This window comes from Antechinus flavipes, chromosome 5 (genome assembly GCF_016432865.1).
Source record: "Antechinus flavipes isolate AdamAnt ecotype Samford, QLD, Australia chromosome 5, AdamAnt_v2, whole genome shotgun sequence".
Lineage (NCBI taxonomy): Eukaryota > Metazoa > Chordata > Mammalia > Dasyuromorphia > Dasyuridae > Antechinus > Antechinus flavipes.
This window is the reverse complement of record NC_067402.1, coordinates 101,184,434-101,204,187: the sequence shown is the minus strand read 5'-3', so window position 1 is coordinate 101,204,187 and position 19,754 is coordinate 101,184,434. Positions and strand designations below refer to the sequence as shown.

Genomic DNA, 19,754 nt, shown 5'->3' with positions numbered 1-19,754 from the left:
TTGGAACTGTATTGCAATAATGAGTGTATATCAGTTCTGAATTATAAATAATAAAAGATTAATTTGTATTTCATAACACTTTACATGCTTCTGAAAACATGCTAATAGCTATTGCTTCATTCCATTCTTATAAACAGCATGGCATAATGGATAGAAAAAGCTGGCCATGGGGCCAGAAAGATCTGATTTCAAGTGTCATTTTTGATCCTGGATCCTGGATAAGTAACTTAAACTCTGTATGTCCACCTCAAATAGACATTTGAGCATTGGGTCATTAATCTGTGTATCAGGATCTCTGGGGAGCTTTAGATGAATTTAGTGTTAAAATGTAATTTTATCTATGTCATGCTGTATTTATCTTTATTTTGCTAAATATTTTCCAATTCCATTTTAATCTGATTCTAGCACTCTCCCAATGTTGCAGGCTTCTCTGTGGTGTTTAGAGACTTCTCCTTTAGACCAGATCTTCTTAAACTTTTTCTACCTGTGATCCCTTTTCACATGAGAAATTTTTACATGACTCCATTATATAGGTATATAAAATATACAAACAAATCAAACATTTACTACTAATAATTCATAATTTTGCAACCTCCACATTTAGTTATGTGACTTCATATGGGGTTGTGACCCACAGTTTAAGAAGCTTTGCTTAGATAATTCTAAAACTGTAAATTGGAGAGAAAGTGCTGATCTATAATGGTAAAATGAGTTTTCTCATCCAGTAGTTCCTTGTACCAATGAAATTATAAGTCCAGTCCCTATTCTGTATCCTAAACACAAACACACACACACCAACTATGGAAAAGATATTCAAGAAATGCAGTGTGCTATAGTGGAAAGAGTATTAGATTAGATTGAATCAGATAGACTTAGTTTGACTTGCACCCTTTGGCCAAGAGAAAATTCTTTAACCTCTCTAAACCTCAGTTTCTTCATCTGCAAAATGGAGATAAGGTTACTGGAAGTGCCTTCAAGGTTTAAACCTCAGAGTACTTCAGAGGTTCTTGTAAAGCTTAAATAAGCAATTCAATAAAAAGTATTTTGCAGACTTCACAATGCCATATAAATGTCAGCCATCACCATTGTTCTCTTCAAGGTGATCATTTTAAAGTATAGTTCTTATTAACTCCTCTCAATAAAACCAATTGCTTCCCAATTGCCTTTAGAATCAAATAGAAAATCGGTTTGATATTAATATTTTTGAATTACCTTGCCCTTTCCAATATTTCCCCCTCCCCATACATTCTTACAGTCTAACTATATTCATCTCTTTCACTGAAGATGTGACATTTACCATCCATTTACTTTTTGACTATCCTTAGTTCAAATGTATGCTTCTATCATTGCAGGCTGGATGTATTAGCTTTTTTCACAGCTATTTTGCACTATTGGCTCATGTTAAATTTGTGGTCTTCTAAGTCCCCTTTCTTCCCTACTAGGTCTTTTTTATGTGAATTATTGTCAAAACAGGTGTTCTCCTGCAGTACTTGTGCAATTTATTTTCTTAACCTAAATGTGTATATGTTTTGGATGGTTTACAAGAAAAGCAAAATGCAAACTTAGTTGAAAATAAAAAGTCAACTTCCATTGGAGAAGGGATTTCTATAAAAAGAAAATTCAGTTGAAAATAAAAGTAATTTTTATTAAAATGATAGTGCAGAAGGAAAAAAAAATGCAATTTAAGGTTAAACATGACTAAATCTTTTAGACAGGAAAACCTCATTCTAGAATACATACTCATCATTTTCCAAGCAAGTGGATCTCACCACATCAGTAGGTACACCAAGATTGAAATGGGAGTCTCTAGGTCAGGGCCTCTTAACTTTTTTTGTGTCATGAATTAGACCTGGTCCCTGTGAATGAGAAGTCTCTGGTTGACCCTAAACCATGGGTTATGTCATTTTGTTATGATTTATTAAAGTTATTATAATAATTTTCATTTTTGAATTCCTGAATATATCCATTCTGGTCCAAATGGATGCTTTAAAGCAATATGCTTCTCTATAGCTTTTTCACTAATATATTGTTTTCTCAAAAAATTTATCAATGCTTCTAAAAACATTGCTATTATTTGCCAATATACCAATTGAAGACTCCTTTGAAACAAAGAAGTGCATTTAAGCAAAGCAAAGCAACAAATTGATCTTATGTGACAGTATTTGTACCACATTCCATTTCACTACTCTGAGGAGGAATATTTTAAGAGTCCTCTGAATTCAGAATTAGTCATCAGCTTGATGAATTCTGATATCTTTCATGTTAATGTCATCATTGTAGACTGTTCAGTTAGTTCAAGCTTCCTTTTTTTCTGTTATCAATTCATACATTTTGTAACAGTTCATACATCCCAAGTTTCTTTGAATTCTGCCTATATGATAATGTTCTAGTATATTAACATACCATATTTTTAAGGCAACTAGGTGGAGAGAGCACTGGCCCTGGAGTCAGGATGACCTGAATTTAAATCTGATCTCAAACACTTAACACTTCCTAGATGTGTAACTCTGAGCAAATCACTTAACTCCAATTGCGTCCAAAAGAAAAAACAAAAAACAAACATACAACTTTTTTTATTAATCAATGAGCACTCAACAATATTTTGCTTTAAATATTTTGACATCTAAAGAAACTTTCTCTCTTTAATCTTCTGTCTGGTAGTGATAATATCTTCATGCCAAAAGGTATGAGCACTTTAATCATTTTCCTAACAAATTGTTTTCCACAAAGTTGGATCAATTCACATTTCTACTAACTGCTAATGTGCTTATTTTCCCACAACTCTTTCAACATTAATTCTCTTTCCTTTTATTCTCTTTTGCCAATTGCCTTGGCATGAAGGGAAATGTAGGATTTTTCTAATTGGCATTTTTAAATTATTAATGGTTTGGAACATTTTTTCTTATACAATTGTAATTTGCATTTCTTCTGAAAACTTTATACTCATAGCCCATATATTATTCAGGAATGAATCTTGCTTTTGTGAAGAGAAAATATATTTATAACATTACTTATTGCTTCTCTTCTTTGAGATTGTGGTTCCTATTTCTGTGTATTTGCATTCCCAATCAATTGCTCTCCCTTTTATTTAGTGAGATATCATCACAGATTCAAATTTTCCTATTCTACCAATTATTACTGTTGAACAGGCCATAGATCCTGTTTTCATAATTCTCATTGCTACTTTAAACCCCTTAGGAAGTATGTTGTGGTTCCATACTCTCCTCAAAATCTACAGGAACCCTTTCTCAACAGATGTTGCATCATTTTCCTTTGTTTTGCAATATTTATTCATAGATCCCTGACTTTGCCAGATATGGAGACCATATTTTCTTATGTTATTAATATCTTCCATTAAGATCTTTGAGTTTTATTTTTCCTGAGGTCTGTGGAAATTTTATTTTTTCTCTTTTTCCCCTATTGCTCACTTTTGCTTCTTCCCCTTTGTTGGTAATTTCTTCGGGGACTCAAAATATCTCAGCCTTGTTCCATGCTAAAAAAAAATAATGGTTCACCAATATAGATTTCTGCCTCTGGTTATTTTTGGAGAGACAAAACTGGTCCCATCTGAATGTTGAATACTTCCGTCCCATCTGAATGTTGAATACTTCCCTTTAACTTAGCAGAGTGCCATATCTCCCTCTCCCCCAATATATGATATCTTATCTTGTTTTCTCTGTTCTTCAGTTTTCTGTCCCATCAGTGCAAAATGTTGCTACACTGATGTTATTGCATAGTGTGCAAAATTCTGTGATTTGGAGTCTAGATTGCTGAGCTGCTGGGAGAATATAAGGATGAGAACATAGAATAAAACTCTATTTACAAGTCTAGACATACATCTGGACCATTCCTTCTTTTCATACATTGGCTTATAGAGTTCTGTTTACAGAATTTTCACTGTATTCAAACTGAATAATTGGAGCTACACAAAGCAGATCTAGAGACAAGTTTTAGAAATCAAATAGTAGTTTAATTAATCTCTTTCAGAGTGAAAAATACAGTTTGCAAACTGAAAGTTCTCCTGGGAAGACCATCTCCATCTGTTGCAGACAAGATAGATATTTTACACATAAAAAATAAGTGGGAAGGGAGGGGGATTATATACAATCTTTTTCAGAGCCTGAGTGGTCATCCATGAGAAGCCCCCAAATGCAGGACAATATAGATATTTTCTAATCCTGTGGGAACAGGTTTTGCTATTTTTGATTGACTTCACTTAACATATAAAGAAGGGTATTGTCAAATATTGATTAATCATTTCACGCTTCATTGTTAGACTCTGATTCCCAAGTCAGAGTCTATTAGAAAAATGGTAACTGAAAAATCTAGATTATTAGTATACTCATTACCCATATCATATTGATGACTATGAAAAATCAAAGCTATTTTCTTCACATATTGCATGCAGCACAAAACACTGACATGGCACTACTGTGAAGTGTCAAGATGTAGAGTTGTGTTTGTTGTAAGCCTGTGTGTTGCATTCATTAGTGCAACTTTGTTACTGGGATAGTGAGGCAAAAGATGCTAAATGAAAGAGAGATAGATATTTGTGTCTGAGACCATGGAGGCAGTTGAAATAGTTGATTTAATTTTGATGCATAATTTGTAATTTAGAGAGGTTTGAGAGATCTTGAGAATCAGAGAAAATTTTCTTGTCCTCCATTTTTCCAGTCATTTCTACATATTTGTTTATCTTCTAACTATATAGATTTTGTTCATGAAAACTTTTTAAATTTTATATAATCAAAATTGTTTATTAACCTCGTGATTTTTTTCTCAAGGTTGTAAAATTTTACATAAACCATAGATCTGACTATCATTTTTTAAATGATTTGACTAGGACCTAACAGATAAAAAAACAGCAAAAAGAAATTATCAAAAATAATTTTCTGGAGGCAGAAATTGATTAAAAAATAAAGCTAACAAAATTTCCCTGATAAAATTTCATGTAAAAGATACTGAGATCAAATTCATAAAATTAAGATCCATTTCTAAATAGAAAAAGGTTCAAAGAATATGAACAGGCAGTTTTCAAAGAAAGAAATCCAAGCTATCAAATTTAAGAAAAATTGTTTCAAATCACTAATCATTAGAGAAATGAAAATTAAAGCAATGCAGAGGTACCATATCACACTTATTAGATTGGTAAAGATGACAAAAGAGGAAAGTGACAGATGTTGGAGTAGTTGTGGGAAAGTAGGCATGCTAAAAATGATGGTGGTATAACTGTGAATTAGTCTAGCCATTCTGGAAAGAAATTTGGAGTTATGCCTAAAAAGTTGCTGATCTGTGCATACTCTTTTCCTCAGCTATACCATTACTGGACTTTGTCTTAATGCAGGTAGAGTAAGATTTGGTATCCCAAGGTCACTGTAAGGAAACATGAAGCACACAGCAGAAAGAAAATAAATCAACCCAGCTTTATTGAGGAGAAATGCAACAAAGAAGAGGCAATCAAGAATGATAGAAGAAGCTAACCCAAATTAGCAAACTTTGGTGGTTTTTGTAGAGTTGTTATCTGAGTCAAACAGGATTGGATATTGAGGGAAAAGAATAAAGAACTTGAATCTTATTCATGTTGATTGTGGGGAGACATCTAAGGAAGGCTAGTTGATATTCAGACTCTTTACTGGAAAAAAAAGAGGCTTTTGGCTATTAAGGGAGGTAGGGAAACTACTGAAGTTATGTATAAAAATTTTATAGGACATTTTTTGTTTTGTTTTGTTTTGTTTTCACAGTAGCAAAAAAAAGAAAAAGAAAAAGAAAAAGAAAAAGGAAAAATAGGGAAACCAAGAAGGGTACTAATTTCATTTAACCTAAAAAGGAGAGGAAGAATAAATACTGATCAAGATATTCTACCTTATTTCCCACCAGTTCTCTTCTATTTTAACTTAAATCATATTCCTCTTACCATTAGTCCTTTAGAAGCAAAAAGGAATATCCACTTCTCTTTATGCAATCCTTTGATTTTATTTAAACATGGTATTGAAGTAATCCATTAGTCTTCAAATTTTTCCTCTCTGGACCTTTTCCCTATCTTTTTCATATTTCTTGCCCATAGTTCTCCAAGACCATTCTACACTCTTCATTATTATGAAAAAATGGTATCCCCAATATTAAATATATTGTAATATATTACATTTATATATCAAACACATATACAATATGTATATTTAATATGTATACTAAATACATAAACAATGTGTTAAAATGGATGTGTTTAAGGACAAGTGCAATGGAAGGATTCTTTCCAGACTCTCGAATGTCATATTCCTTTTAATAAAAATGAAATATCACATTTAATTTTCCCTTGCAATAGCATAACTTGGGGAAACAAAGGCAACTCATTTCATGGACATAATTTTCTGGATCCAAGGGATATAATGGAAGATGTTAGTGTAGACACCAATGTTACCTCCCAGGAAATTCCCAACCTCTATCCCTTGAATCTTATCTTTGCAGATGACAGCAGCCAATATTGCTTCCTGAGAAAGATAAAAGAAAAAGGAATTAGAGCTTCTCTTTTGATTTAGAGATCCCCAGTTACCAAGATTGGACCTGGCACTTCCCTACCTTTCTCAATCCCATCTATAGAGACAATGTCATATAATAATTATATTATACTATTATTGCATGCTATTATAATAAGAATGAGGAAATGAGTTAGACGCCCAACTCTGCCACTCCAAAGTGTTTATCTTCTCAGAATCAGTTAAACCAAATGTCATATAAAGGGTTGGATTCTCTAAGGTGCAAAGAAATCTCTGAGGTCATCTTTTAAAGATGAGAAGTTTGTATGACTTTGTGAAACCCTAAACATCAGGGTACAAAGCTCAGGACTCATTATCTCGATAAACACGAATGAATGGTGTTAGGATCACGCTGAGACCAGCTTGTCAGTCCTAGTGACCTTTATATTCAGGAATATCTTGAGGAAAAGCATGTAAGGTCTAATTTACCTTAAGACTTAAACTCTATAACCCAGCAATGAACATTAATGGACTACAACATCTCCATGGTTGGAAGTTATCCTTCCTTTTTGAAGAGGACCAAAATGTTATCACTATGTTAGAGTCAAGTTACAGTGTGTCTGACTGTGGCTGATCAGACCAGTATGAGCTCGGAATGCTCTGCCATAGTTCGGACACAAATAGTCCCTATGAGCATTTGGGGTGGGTTCTCTAACTTTGCACATCTTGTACATCTTCTGAGCTAATTCAATTCTGCTTTGCACATAGAGCACAGTACTTTCTCTGATGGGGGCATGGCATGTGAGTTGGTCTAGTGTCAGAGTCTTCCATGTCATACAATCAATTCTAACATTCTTAAGAGAGACCTTGAGTGTGTCTTTGTATCACCTTTTCTAATCATCTTGTAAGCAATTGCTCTGTGTGAGTTCTCTATAAAATAATATCTCCATTATATAGTAACATAATACCTTAATGTCATTAATTAGCTTCATGCAAATTCAGTATTAGATGAAGCAATTGGACTGGTTTAATGGATAATGGCACATGTAGCTCTTATAAACAAGACAAATGTTTTGGGTGACCAAAATCAGTATTACAAAAATAAAGAAGAGATATGCATGGGACATTTCTATTCTAATGCATGTTTATCAATGAACCACCATGATCATCACAAAAATAGGGAGAAGATTGCTTCATCTTAATGATCTTAATGGTCTGAGTGGACAGAGACAGAAAGACAAAAATGACCTTATTTATTGTGTACTCAGAGGATTATAGATTAGAGTTAGAAGGGACCTCAGAAGTCATCTAGTCTAATCCCTTTAGTATATAGGTAAAAGAAATGAGACCGAGGAAGGTTGGGATTCCTGAGTCTAAGATCGTACAAGTAGTAAGTATCAGAGAACAGTTTTGAAATTAGGCATCCTGACTCCTGAATCAGGATTCTTTCTAAAATACTATACCACCCTCTACTCTGACGGAAGAAATGTGGAACAGTGGAAAGAGCCTGGCTTAGATCTTTATGAGAACAGAGGGATGTCTTCATAAATTGAGAAGAGAATAGAAAGAGTTACCACAAAAATTCTCTCGAATGACTTTAAGAATTTCACACATATCCTGTTTTTGCTGACTTTTCCTTGTTTTGTTTCCTGGCACTCTTTATCTGACAGCAGAGATGCTACAAAGGTTTGACGAAGGTCAGGGTGCTTGCCTGAAAGAAAGAGACAAAGAGAATTTCTTATTTCTAGTAGTTAACATGATTCTTTTCAAATGATTTAAGTGCCTTCCTTCCTCTCAAAGATCCCATGTTTATATCTTTTGCATTTATTTGTATTTATTCTCTTTATATTTATTTTATATAGTTATATATATTTTCTCTTCCATTAGAATGTTAGCTATTTGTAATAGGGGATTGTTTCATTTATTGCATTTATTCTACCAGTGTTTAACATAGTCTTGCAACATGGTATTTAGTTAATATATTTGTGGATTGATTTCTTGATACATACAAAAAGCATTCAAATAGAAAAGAGAGGAAAAGATCTTGTTTGTAAATGATCATAGCAGACCCTCATTTCAATATATTTCCTTTAAGCTTGTTTATTTTGCCTGGCCATTGCAGCAACTGTGACAAAGAATCTCCTCTTTCACCTAGTCCAAAAAAAAAAATCTAAACAAATAAATAAATAAATAACCGAAACCCCTCAAAAGTTTTATTTCCCATCCCTTCCTATTTATCCTATATATGAACTTGTTTGTATGTATATGTTTGCTTGTTATATCACCTATGTGAGCTCCTTGAGGGCAGCAGTTTTTTTTTTGTTTTTTTTTTGCCTCTTTTTGTATCCTCCCCCCTCAATATTTAGTACAGTGTCTGGAACATAATAGGCCCTTCACAAATGTTTATTTATTGACTATTTGAAATATAATGCCATCTTTTGAACTTAAATGATGTGATCACATATTCATCGTGCAGGGGTGTAGGCAGGATTTGATTTTTTTAAAAATAACTTTTTATTGACAGAACCCATGCCAGGGTAATTTTTTACAGCATCATCCCTTGCACTCACTTCTGTTCCAATTTTTCCCCTCCCTCCCTCCACCCCTTCCCCCAGATGGCAAGCAGTCCTTTACATGTTAAATAAGTTACAGTATATCCTAGATACAATATATGTGTGCAGAACCGAACAGTTTTCTTGTTGCACAGGGAGAATTGGATTCAGAAGGTATAAATAACCCGGGAAGAAAAACCAAAATGCAAGCAGTTTATATTCATTTCCCAGTGTTCTTTCTTTGGGTGTAGCTGCTTCTGTCCATCCTTGATCAATTGAAACTGAGTTAGATCTCTTTATCGAAGAGATCCACTTCCATCAGAATACATCCTCAAACAGTATCATTGTTGAAGTATATAATGATCTCCTGGTTCTGCTCATTTCACTTAGCATCAGCTCATGTAAGTCTCACCAGTCCTCTCTGTATTCATCCTGCTGGTCATTGCTTACAGAACAATAATATTCCATAACATTCATATACCACAATTTATTCAACCATTCTCCAATTGATGGGCATCCATTCATTTTCCAGCTTCTAGCCACTACAAACAGGGCTGCCACAAACATTTTGGCACATACAGGTCCCTTCCCCTTCTTTAGTATCTCTTTGGGGTGTAAGCCCAGTAGAAAACTGCTGGATCAAAGGGTATGCACAGTTTGATAACTTTTTGAGCATAGCTCCAAATTGCTCTCCAGAATGGCTAAATGTGTTCCCAATTCCACCAACAATGTATCAGTGTCCCTGTTTTCCCACATCCCCTCCAATATTCCGCATTATCTTTCCCTGTCATTCTAGCCAATCTGACAAGTGTGTAGTGATATCTCAGAGTTGTCTTAATTTGCATTTCTCTGATTAACAATGATTTGGAGCATATTTTCATATGTCTATAAATAGTTTCAATTTCTTTATCTGAGAATTGTCTGTTCATATATCCTTTGACCATTTATCAATTAGAGACTGGCTTGATTTCTTATAACTTAGAGTCAATTCTCTATATATTTTGGAAATGAGGCCTTTATCAGAACCTTTGACTGTAAAAATGTTTTCCCAGTTTATTGTTTCCCTTCTAATCTTGTCTGCATTTATTTTGTTTGTACAAAAACTTTTCAATTAGATATAATTGAAATTTTCTATTTTGTGGTCAATAGTGATCTCTAGTTCTTCTTTGGTCGTAAATTCCTCCCTCTTCCACAGGTCTGAGAGGTAAACTATCCTATGCTCTTTCAATTTATTTATAATCTCATTCTTTATGCCTAGGTCATGAACCCATTTTGACCTTATCTTGGTGTATGGTGTTAAGTGTGGGTCAATGCCTAGTTTCTGCCATACTAATTTCCAATTTTCCCAGCAATTTTTGTCAAATAATGCGTTCTTATCCCCAAAACTGGGGTCTTTGGGTTTGTCAAACACTATATTATTAAAGTTATTGGCTGTTTTGTCCTTTGAACCTATTCCATTGATTAACTCGTCTATTTCTTAGCCATTACCAGATGGTTTTGAGTAACTGTTGCTTTATAATATAATTTTAGATCTGGTACAGCTAGGCCACCTTCATTTGATTGTTTTTTTTTTTTTTCATTAATTCCCTTGAAATTCTTGACCTTTTGTTTTTCCATATGAACTTTGTTGTTATTTTTTCTAGGTCATCAAAGTAGTTTTTTGGGAGTCTGATTGGTATAGTGCTAAATAAATAGATTAGTTTAGGTAGTATTGTCATCTTTATTATATTGTTCGCCCAATCCAAGAGCATTTAATATTTTTCCAGTTGCTTAGATCAGACTTAATTTGTGTGGAAAGTATTTTGTAGTTTTGCTCATAAAGTTTCTGATTTTCCCTTGGCAGATAGATTCCTAAATATTTTATACAATCAGTAGTTACTTTATTTTTGGTCTATTTACACCTAATTTTTTGTTGAATGTAGTTTTTATTGCATTGTGATCTGAAAAGAAAGCATTTACTATTTCTGCCTTCCTGCATTTAATTTTGAAGTCTTTATGTCCTAATATATGGTCAATTTTTGTGTAAGTTCCATGAACTGCTGAGAGGAAAGTATACTTCTTTCTGTCACCATTCAGTTTTCTCCAGAGATCTATCATACCTAATTTTTCTAATATTCTATTTAACTCTTTAATTTCTTTCTTATTTGTTTTGTGATTTGAATCTGAGAGTGTAAGATTGAGATCTCCCACTATTATAGTTTTGCTGTCTATTTCTTCTCACAACTCTCTTAACTTCTCCTTTAGGAAATTAAATGCTATATCACTTGGTGCATATATGTTTAATACTGATATTGCTTCATTGTCTATAGTACCCTTTAGCAAGATATAGTTTCCTTCCTTATCTCTTTGAATTAGATCAATCTTTGCTTTTGCTTGATCTAAGGATGGCTACCCCTGCCTTTTTGACTTCACCTGAAGCATAATAGATTCTGCTCCAGCCTTTTACCTTTACTCTGTATGTATCTCCCTGCTTTAAATGTGTTTCCAGTCTGCTATCCGTCTCCTCTTTATGGGAGAGTTCATCCCATTCACATTTATAGTTAAAATGACTAATTCTGTATTTTCTGTAGGTAGGATTTGAGAAAATAAAAAATTTCTTCCATTCTTGTCTCCATGAGGACTTGTGCTTTCATCATCTCAAAGATTGCCCCATCTTCGTTCCTCCTCTGTTCTTCCCCACTATTCTTAGTGATTTCCCTAAATACTAACTTGTGCATCTAGCAGAATACTACAGGCAAATGAAGCCAAAAGAAGAATGATGGACTAACACTAGCACTCAGGACTAATGGATCAAGAAGGAGCATTGTTAGAAAACAATGGGACATTTAAGGAATCTTTTATGGACTTTGAGAGAGAAGTTCTAGATTTAAACAGGGGAAATAACATGGAATGAGTGAGCAAAAGGAGAGAGAACCTATGGTAATACTCCAATTAGAAAAAAATAAAAACAAGAGCACATAAGGGCAAAGACAGAGTTGTAGGGAGTCCAGGATATACTAACTAATAACAGTTTAAATTCAGTGAAACTAAGTAGCAAGTACAGTGATCTATAACAAGGAAGCAGCAAGAAATCCTGAGGAGAAAGAAAGTATAATGTGTGTGCCATGTGAGTCAAATTATTGTCACCATCTCCCTTCAGACCCTGAATGAGGCTGTTGGTTCAAGTTTCTGAACCCCAGAGTCCCAGTACTCTCCAGACCACTGACTTACCTTTTAGTCTAGCCCCAGAAGCCATCATCCAGAGCATCCCAGAGCATCCCAGATGCAATTGTGAGTTTGCCACTTAGCAAATACCTTCTTGAAGCTCCTGCCTCCCGAGAAGCTAAAGTTACTGAAGACCCAGAAAAAAAAATTCTTACCAACAAATTTTTCAAATGGATCAACAGATATGATTCTTATTAATGGAAATGGAACTAAAAATGCATTACTAGGTGCTTTGCTTCTACACATTAAGGATCCCCCTTCTCATTAAGTCCTTTCCATTTAACTTGAAGCTGAGAATTCTTATATTTTGTCTCCCTATTAGAATGTGAGTCTTTGACATCTGTATCACTATCATTTTTCTGTTCTTTAAAAAAAATTTTTTTTATTATACCTTTTTATTTACAAGATATACGCATGGATAATTTTTCACATTTTTCTGTTCTTAAGCTCAGAGCTTAGTAAGCTCATAATATTTTTTTCATTATCCACCCATCTATTCATCTATCCATTCATCCATCCATCCGACCATCCATCCATCCATCCATTCATCCATTCATTTTTCCAGGCTCCTTTAAGATGACCTATTTGCAGTCAGTCATATGAGTACTCACCACTATTTTTTACACTCCAATCCAAGCCAGAGATAATACACTGTGTGCCTCTAGGGACATTTTTAGTGGGCAGGGCCATGGGCTGGACCTTTTCATTCAGAACTGCAGGTGTAGATAACTTGATGAGCATGAGGTTGTGCTCAGAAGAATCTGTGCTCAAATTCCAATAAGGAATGGTTTGGACAGAATTAATGGTCTGTTCTGTCCCATCTCTAACTCTTTTCTTAAAATTTCCCAGCTTTACTTTGAGGCTCCTGCAATACAGATTGAGAGCAAGGAGAGAATAAATTATGAATCCACTCAATCACATCTTTGAGGTTTGCTTAAAACATACATTAGCTAATTCTCCTCTGACTTGATCCTACATGGACTGTTTTTCTTTCTAAATTTACAAGTCTTTTACAGTTTTAGAAGTTTCTTCTTCATAAAAAATAAAAAATCAAAACTCCTCCTCAGTTTTTCTATAACATCATCTCTTAGCACAGGGACTATGTTGTCATGCCTTGATCTTACAAATTGCATGACCTCTTCAACTCTTATTACCTCCCATTTTAACCTTTTCCATTTTTTAAATTAAATCTCTTTTTTGCTCATCAAACTTAGAGCCTTTCCCACCCTCTTCTCTCCTCTTCTGTAATGTCTACTGATCTGGAGTGTTTAATAAGACAAATTTAATTCTTCTATTTGGTATTGATACTATCCTTCCTGAGGGAAATATGGTAACCTTAAAAATGTTTTCCAGCTACAGAATTCCAGGGAAAAAATACAGTTTGAGAGGGAGCTATATTTTAAGTATGAAAGTCTTTGTTACTTACGGTAAGTAGCAGTGAGCAGCTGCTAGGACCCACTGTTGATGGATCAGAACACCTACACAAGGGCTAAATTGGTTTTTGATATATACAAGGTAGGGTGCTGGATCATCAATCTGCTCATCTGTATAACCAAAGGAAAATTCACCTTGGGGGGGAAATGGAGAAAGGAGTCAAGTTATAGGATAAGAAAAATAGAACATTCTTTCACTCGCTCAGTTGTCTCAGCTGATACTAGTCTTGGTCTTGCTACTTCATTGCTTCCATACTCTATTTATCAAACAAAGCAGCAAAGGAGATGAGTAAAAATGGTAGAATGAGGTAATTCCCATACACACAACCAAACTTCTTTCCCAAACAGTACCAGAAATCCAAGGACCTAGGATTGTGGGAGGGAGAGAATTCAGTACAATCTTTTTAGCTTTTATGATTGGAAATGAGGTAACTGTTTTGAGTTTTATCCTATTGTTATTAAAATAGAATTTTCCCCAAAACAATGGAGTCCATGCTTTCTAACAACCTGAGCAGGATAGAGGGAAAAATTATACCAAGAAAACCTTTAAACTCATACTATTTGGCTTGGGGAACATGAAGATGTGTGTGACACTTCTCTAAGATGGGAAAAATCCAAGAGTAAATGGACATCTTTGTCCATAATTGTCTCCACACTATCCTTATACCTCCTACCTCTAACCCCCTTCGCCCCCATCCAATCAAGATCCTGGACATTTCTTGTTACATAAGAACAGTTAGGTGATATAGTGAACTTCATGAGCTCAAATTTGGCCTCAGACACATCCTAGCTGTATGACCTTGGACAACTCACTTAAACCTGATCGCCTTAGTTTCTTTTTCTGTAAAATAAGCCAGAAAAGGAAATAGTGAACCATTTTAGTATCTTTGCCAAGAAAACCCCGAAATGGGGTCATAAACAGTGAGAAATGACTGAAAAATGATCAAACAACAATAACAAACCTATGAATGCTCACCAGCAAGGAGAATAAAAAGAAAAATGTACTTCATGATTATGTTAGGATATTAGGTATCCTAATGATGAAGCTGGGATTACAGGAAAACATGGAGTTCAATTCTCCCTTCCACTCTTGTTCCCTGGTAGTACAGAATAGAAGTGGATGGTATTAGAAAGGAATATTCAATAGGATGAGACTGAGCTTGAGCTGGGAATTTTAAGGCTCAGAGGTATTTCCTTCTTCAAAACAGAGCATCACAGAAGCAGGTTATTTCCACCTTTTCCCTTTTAAAGTAGTAATAAAGTTTATTTATACCCTTTTCTTTATGACACTCATCTCTCCCTTTCCTATATCATCACCATACCCATTATCAACATCACTAATGTTGTCCTGAGCAACAGACTAGACATTCTGAATGTATCTCAGAGCAGCAAAGTTGCACGTAGGAATTAAGTGCATAAAGTCAAACCAATTATTTTTTTGCTAATAAATAATATGTAAATAATATTTAGATTGGTTTCATGGGTAGTTTTACAAATCAGAAGATATTATGGTGAATATCAATTCTGGGGGTAATACTAGAGACAATTTTAAATATAATTGAAAGCATATCTCTACACTTGGGAATCTTACAAATTCTTTAGGTTCTTGTCTCGTCTCAGCTCTTCTAAGAAGTAGCTGTGTCACTATGAGCCAGAAATTTAACCTTTCTGAACCACAATTTTCTTATATGAAAAAGATAGAGATTAGATAATTTTATTTCAAAGTCCCTTATAACACCAAAATATTATACTTCTATAATTTTACCTGATCTTTATGAAATTTCTCTTGTTAATAGTGTATTTTTATATTGCCCTTGGTGTCTCTCTCAATGATTTTTCAAGGATTTCTAAGAGAGATTCCTAGGGTTATAGTTGCAAATTCTTTCACTATCTTGGGAGGTAACTCATTACTATCCAGTGATTTACAGACTGAGACCCCTCAAATCTATGAGCTGAGAACTTGGAAAAGTCAGCATCTCTTGGGCCCCCATCAGAGCTTCCTCTGTGTCCTGATGATATAGCATTGACTCACACATCTGACCCAAAGTATTATAAAGAAGGCAAAGATACAGTTTGCAGTAATAACCACCTCTCTTGAAAACATGGGCCCATTTAAAGCAAGGGTGGGATCTGTTTCAAAAACCTTGAGGCATTCCTTTAAAAGGCTCAATTTCACACAAAAGTCTTACCTCAACAAGACCTTCTTTTTAGAGAGAAATCATGGTTTTGTCGTGTAGCTTCTAGGTTTCTTGCCTTTCCAGCCTCCCCTCACTTCTCATATTCCTGGTTTGTTTTCTAAATTGCTTCTACTTAATTGCCTTGCCCATTATATTTTAAGTCATTTGAGGGCTAAAATTGTGTCCTTTTCGTTCTTATATCAGCAGTACCTAGCACTTTGTATTGTTCACCATGGATTCTGTTAAAATTGACCTTCAATTGAATCGAATTGAATTACAGAATCATGGAATTAGAAAAAATTATCTAGTCCAATTCATACAGCATTGTTACCTTACCTCCTCCACCCCCCACCTTTCCCTCTCAAATAATTTTTCCCTATTTAACATATGTAGCCTTTGCTTTAATCCAGACTGAAGTAGTTAGGTGATAATAGTGCATAGTGTATTGGACCTGGACTTAAAAAGACCTAACTTCAAATCCTACCTGGAACACTTGCTGTATGAATCTGGGCAAATCGTTTAAGCTCTTGTCAAGCCATCCTTGTTGTAACTGTTGTGCTGATGGTGCACATATGTTGTGTCTTCCTTCTTTTGACCAGTTCAGATGTCTTATTTGCATTAATGTCTACTTGTACATCCAGGTCATTTTACCTATTCTCCTGCCCCACTTCCAGTGTATTCTTGTTCCCTTCTCCCATTCTTTTCTTAAGATTATTAAAACATTACCATTCCCAGATCTTTGCTATGAACCCTAATAATAGGATTCAGAAGCAACAAATGTATCTTCTCCCATATTTGAATGCAAGCAGTTGATCATTTTTTGATCCTTCATTGCTATTTATGTTTCCCTTTTTTATATTTGTCCACTTTTGTGTTTGAACTTCAAAATTTCTTTGTAGCTATGATCATTTCATTATGAATACTTGGAAGTCCTCTATTTTATTAAAGATCTATTTTCACCTTATAGTGTTATGCTAAATTTTGCTGGTAAGTTGTAGATTGTAAGCCCTTTGCCTTAAGGCTTGTCATATTCCAAGTTCTCTGCTCTTTTATAGTGGTGTTTCTAAATCATTATGTGATTTTTAAACTCAGTACACTTCTTTCTGACTGCTTGTATTTTTTTTCTTTGACTGAAAGATGATGTAATTTCTTTCAGGAGGTGACAAGTCAATTCTTTCTATTTCAGTCAGTGAGGCAATAAACATTCTTTGAGGACCTATTATGTGCCAGGCACAGTGCTAAGCAATGGGGATATAAATACGAAAATAGTCTCTGCCTTTGAGGAGCAGACAATCTAATGCGGAAAGACAACACAAGATTATTCAGTGTAGGGTAGAGAGACAAAAAAGTCTCAAAATAATGCAACTAGATGAAAAATTAGATGTTCCTTAAATATACTATATCAGGAGTGTGTGCTCAAACAGTTTTTACTAATAAAGGCCACAATAAGAAATTTGGAGATGTAAAAAAGTGCATGAAATGCTGTAAAGCAATAGAACCAAGTGCATAATTGCTAAGATTTATAACGTTAGAGGACCAGTCAGTTAGTAATTTTTTTAAGAAACAGAAAAGCTATACATTTTATTCTTCCAATAAGTCATATAAAATTGTTTAATGATCCCAAATGATCTTTCATGTTCATTAGATACATTTAAAAACATACTAATAGTTAATTTCAACAGAACTTTTCAATGAAAATGAATATGAATAAATATGGACCAGATTCTGCTGCCAAATAGAGTGTTTCTCCCCCAGACACAATATTTGTTCAATGAAAATAAGTAATGAATTTCATTCTAAAATAAAAATAGATAGAAATACGGAGGGAGGTCTTAGTGAGATTTTTTTCCCCACTGGATTTCAAGTTTTTATTGACTTTGTTATTTGTGAATATAAGTATGCCTCCCTCCACCAGTTTCACAAATTGCACACTCATTCATGCCAGATCACTCTACTTGATTTTTATCTATTGTCTTGCTATCAATTCTTCACAAGACAATTGGTTTTCTATCAATATTTTGAGATTCTTTCTCAACAACTAAAAATGCATTTATTAAATGTCATCAATTAATGTTAATTCTCCATTAATGTTAATAAATGTTAATTTTCCATTAGCAACTCAATTTGGTTTCAATTTCACAGAATATTTTACTTTTGCATTGGATATCTTCTGGTATCCTCAACTTAGCATCCAATTTTGGTTGGTTTTATCCTTTATTAGATTAGAAAGATTAAGAAAGCTCTTTGAGAGGCAAGATTATCTTTTTATTTGTATTTTCAGTGCTTATAGCATGGTTTCTTGCATATAGGATCTTGATGTTTATTGAATTAAGTGTTCTCTCTGTATGTGCTTTTTAAACTGAGGCTACAGAGGTTTCTTTATGTTGTGTCTTTTAGCTGTGTTATTGTCCAACAGTATTGATCTATGAACATACATGTGTAAATATAAAGTGATATTTGTCATTCATCATGTGGGCTAACCATTGATTATCTCATTTGCTCCAGTGCTCACTTTACTGTCATATTTTTCTGACATCCTTTATGCTTCTCTTGCTCATTCAATGTTTTTGTAGCCTATTTGTGCCTATCAAGGCTTCTCTCTCCTTTGCATTTTAGGTAACTTGCTTTATACAAAATTATTTATCTCATGAATCAAGATAACATACTAGTGCTATTTGAACTTGTAAGGCATCGTTTATAGTCTTTAGGTTGCCTCTTCTAGTCTGCAGGAAAAAAATTATTCATTTTAATCCATTTAAAAATGCCTACTTCCAGGCTCTAGACACTGAACAAAGACAAATTATAACTCTATAACCAAAAGAACTTACATTATACTAAGCAGCAGCAATACACATATATAAAGTAAATACAAGATAGAGCCTAAGGGTGTTCTCCAAGTAGTGAAGGTAAGGAGAAAGAATTTTTCAGGCATGTTTGAATGTTCTCTGAAGGCACAGAGACAAGAATTGAAATGATATTGTGTAACAGTGTATGATTTTGGTATAGAGGGAATAATAGAAGAAAAGTCAAGTTTGGATCCTAATTGTAAAGGGCTTCAAATTGCAATACTCTATTTATTCTAGAGGCCAGAGGATAAGAGATTCACTTTTTGTGGGTTGGGAAGCTGGGGTTTGGACAGAAACAGGGAGATGAGACAATTTTTAGGGAACTATATATGAAAAATGTATAAAGAAGCAGAGATGCTATTGGGTACAGGAAGATAGACCAAAGGAAAGGTTATTGCAGTAGTAGTTCAATTGCATAAGATGCAGTGAAATGGCTTTGGAATTTTTTTCTTTTCTGCAAGATGATCCAATACATGAACTGAATGATTTTTAGAATCTGTTATTGTCCAACAGTATTGATCTATGAACATACATGTATAAATATAAAGTGGTATTTGTCATTCATCTTCTAGAGGACTGAAGACAATCTTCCAAAAAAAATCTTCCAGCTGAGGGTTTTGAGATATAGCTCTTCTTTCAGCAAATCTTATAGAGCAGAACTTAAATTTTTTTTCACAGGTGACCTCTTTTCGTTAAGAGAAAATTTTATGTGACCCTGGGTATGTAGGTATATGAAAATAGATATAAAAATCATCCATTTACTGATAATAAATCATAATTTCATCACCCCTCACATTCAGTTTGGTGGGGGTTGTGAGGCACAGTTTAAGCAGCTTTGTTATAGAGTATCTTATTTGAGCATCTATACAGTACTGTTTATGTTCTACTTACTTTCACATTTATGGCGGTAATTCAGATTCTGGAATTTGGCTCTGTTTTTTGTCTTCCTTCTTTGAATTTTATTTCACAATTCTTCCCTTCCTTTTATTCTTTATCTCACAGCCTGATACCGGGGCCTACCAATATTATTACTTCAAAACAATAACAATAATAACTACTATCTACTTCT

General features: G+C 34.2%; 1 protein-coding gene across 1 annotated transcript; it reads right to left on the bottom strand.

Annotated features, from left to right (window-relative positions):
- Positions 1–6,263: 6,263 nt before the first annotated feature.
- Positions 6,264–14,895, bottom strand: LOC127564461 (probable inactive serine protease 37). Its single transcript, XM_052000995.1, has 5 exons — positions 14,639–14,895; positions 13,656–13,797; positions 12,841–13,094; positions 8,048–8,184; positions 6,264–6,488 (listed from the first exon to the last, which is right to left on the bottom strand). The coding sequence occupies exons 1-5, from the start codon at positions 14,670–14,672 to the stop codon at positions 6,348–6,350; spliced, it is 708 nt and encodes a 235-aa protein (XP_051856955.1). The 5' UTR covers positions 14,673–14,895; the 3' UTR covers positions 6,264–6,347.
- Between the last annotated feature and the right edge of the window lie 4,859 nt (positions 14,896–19,754).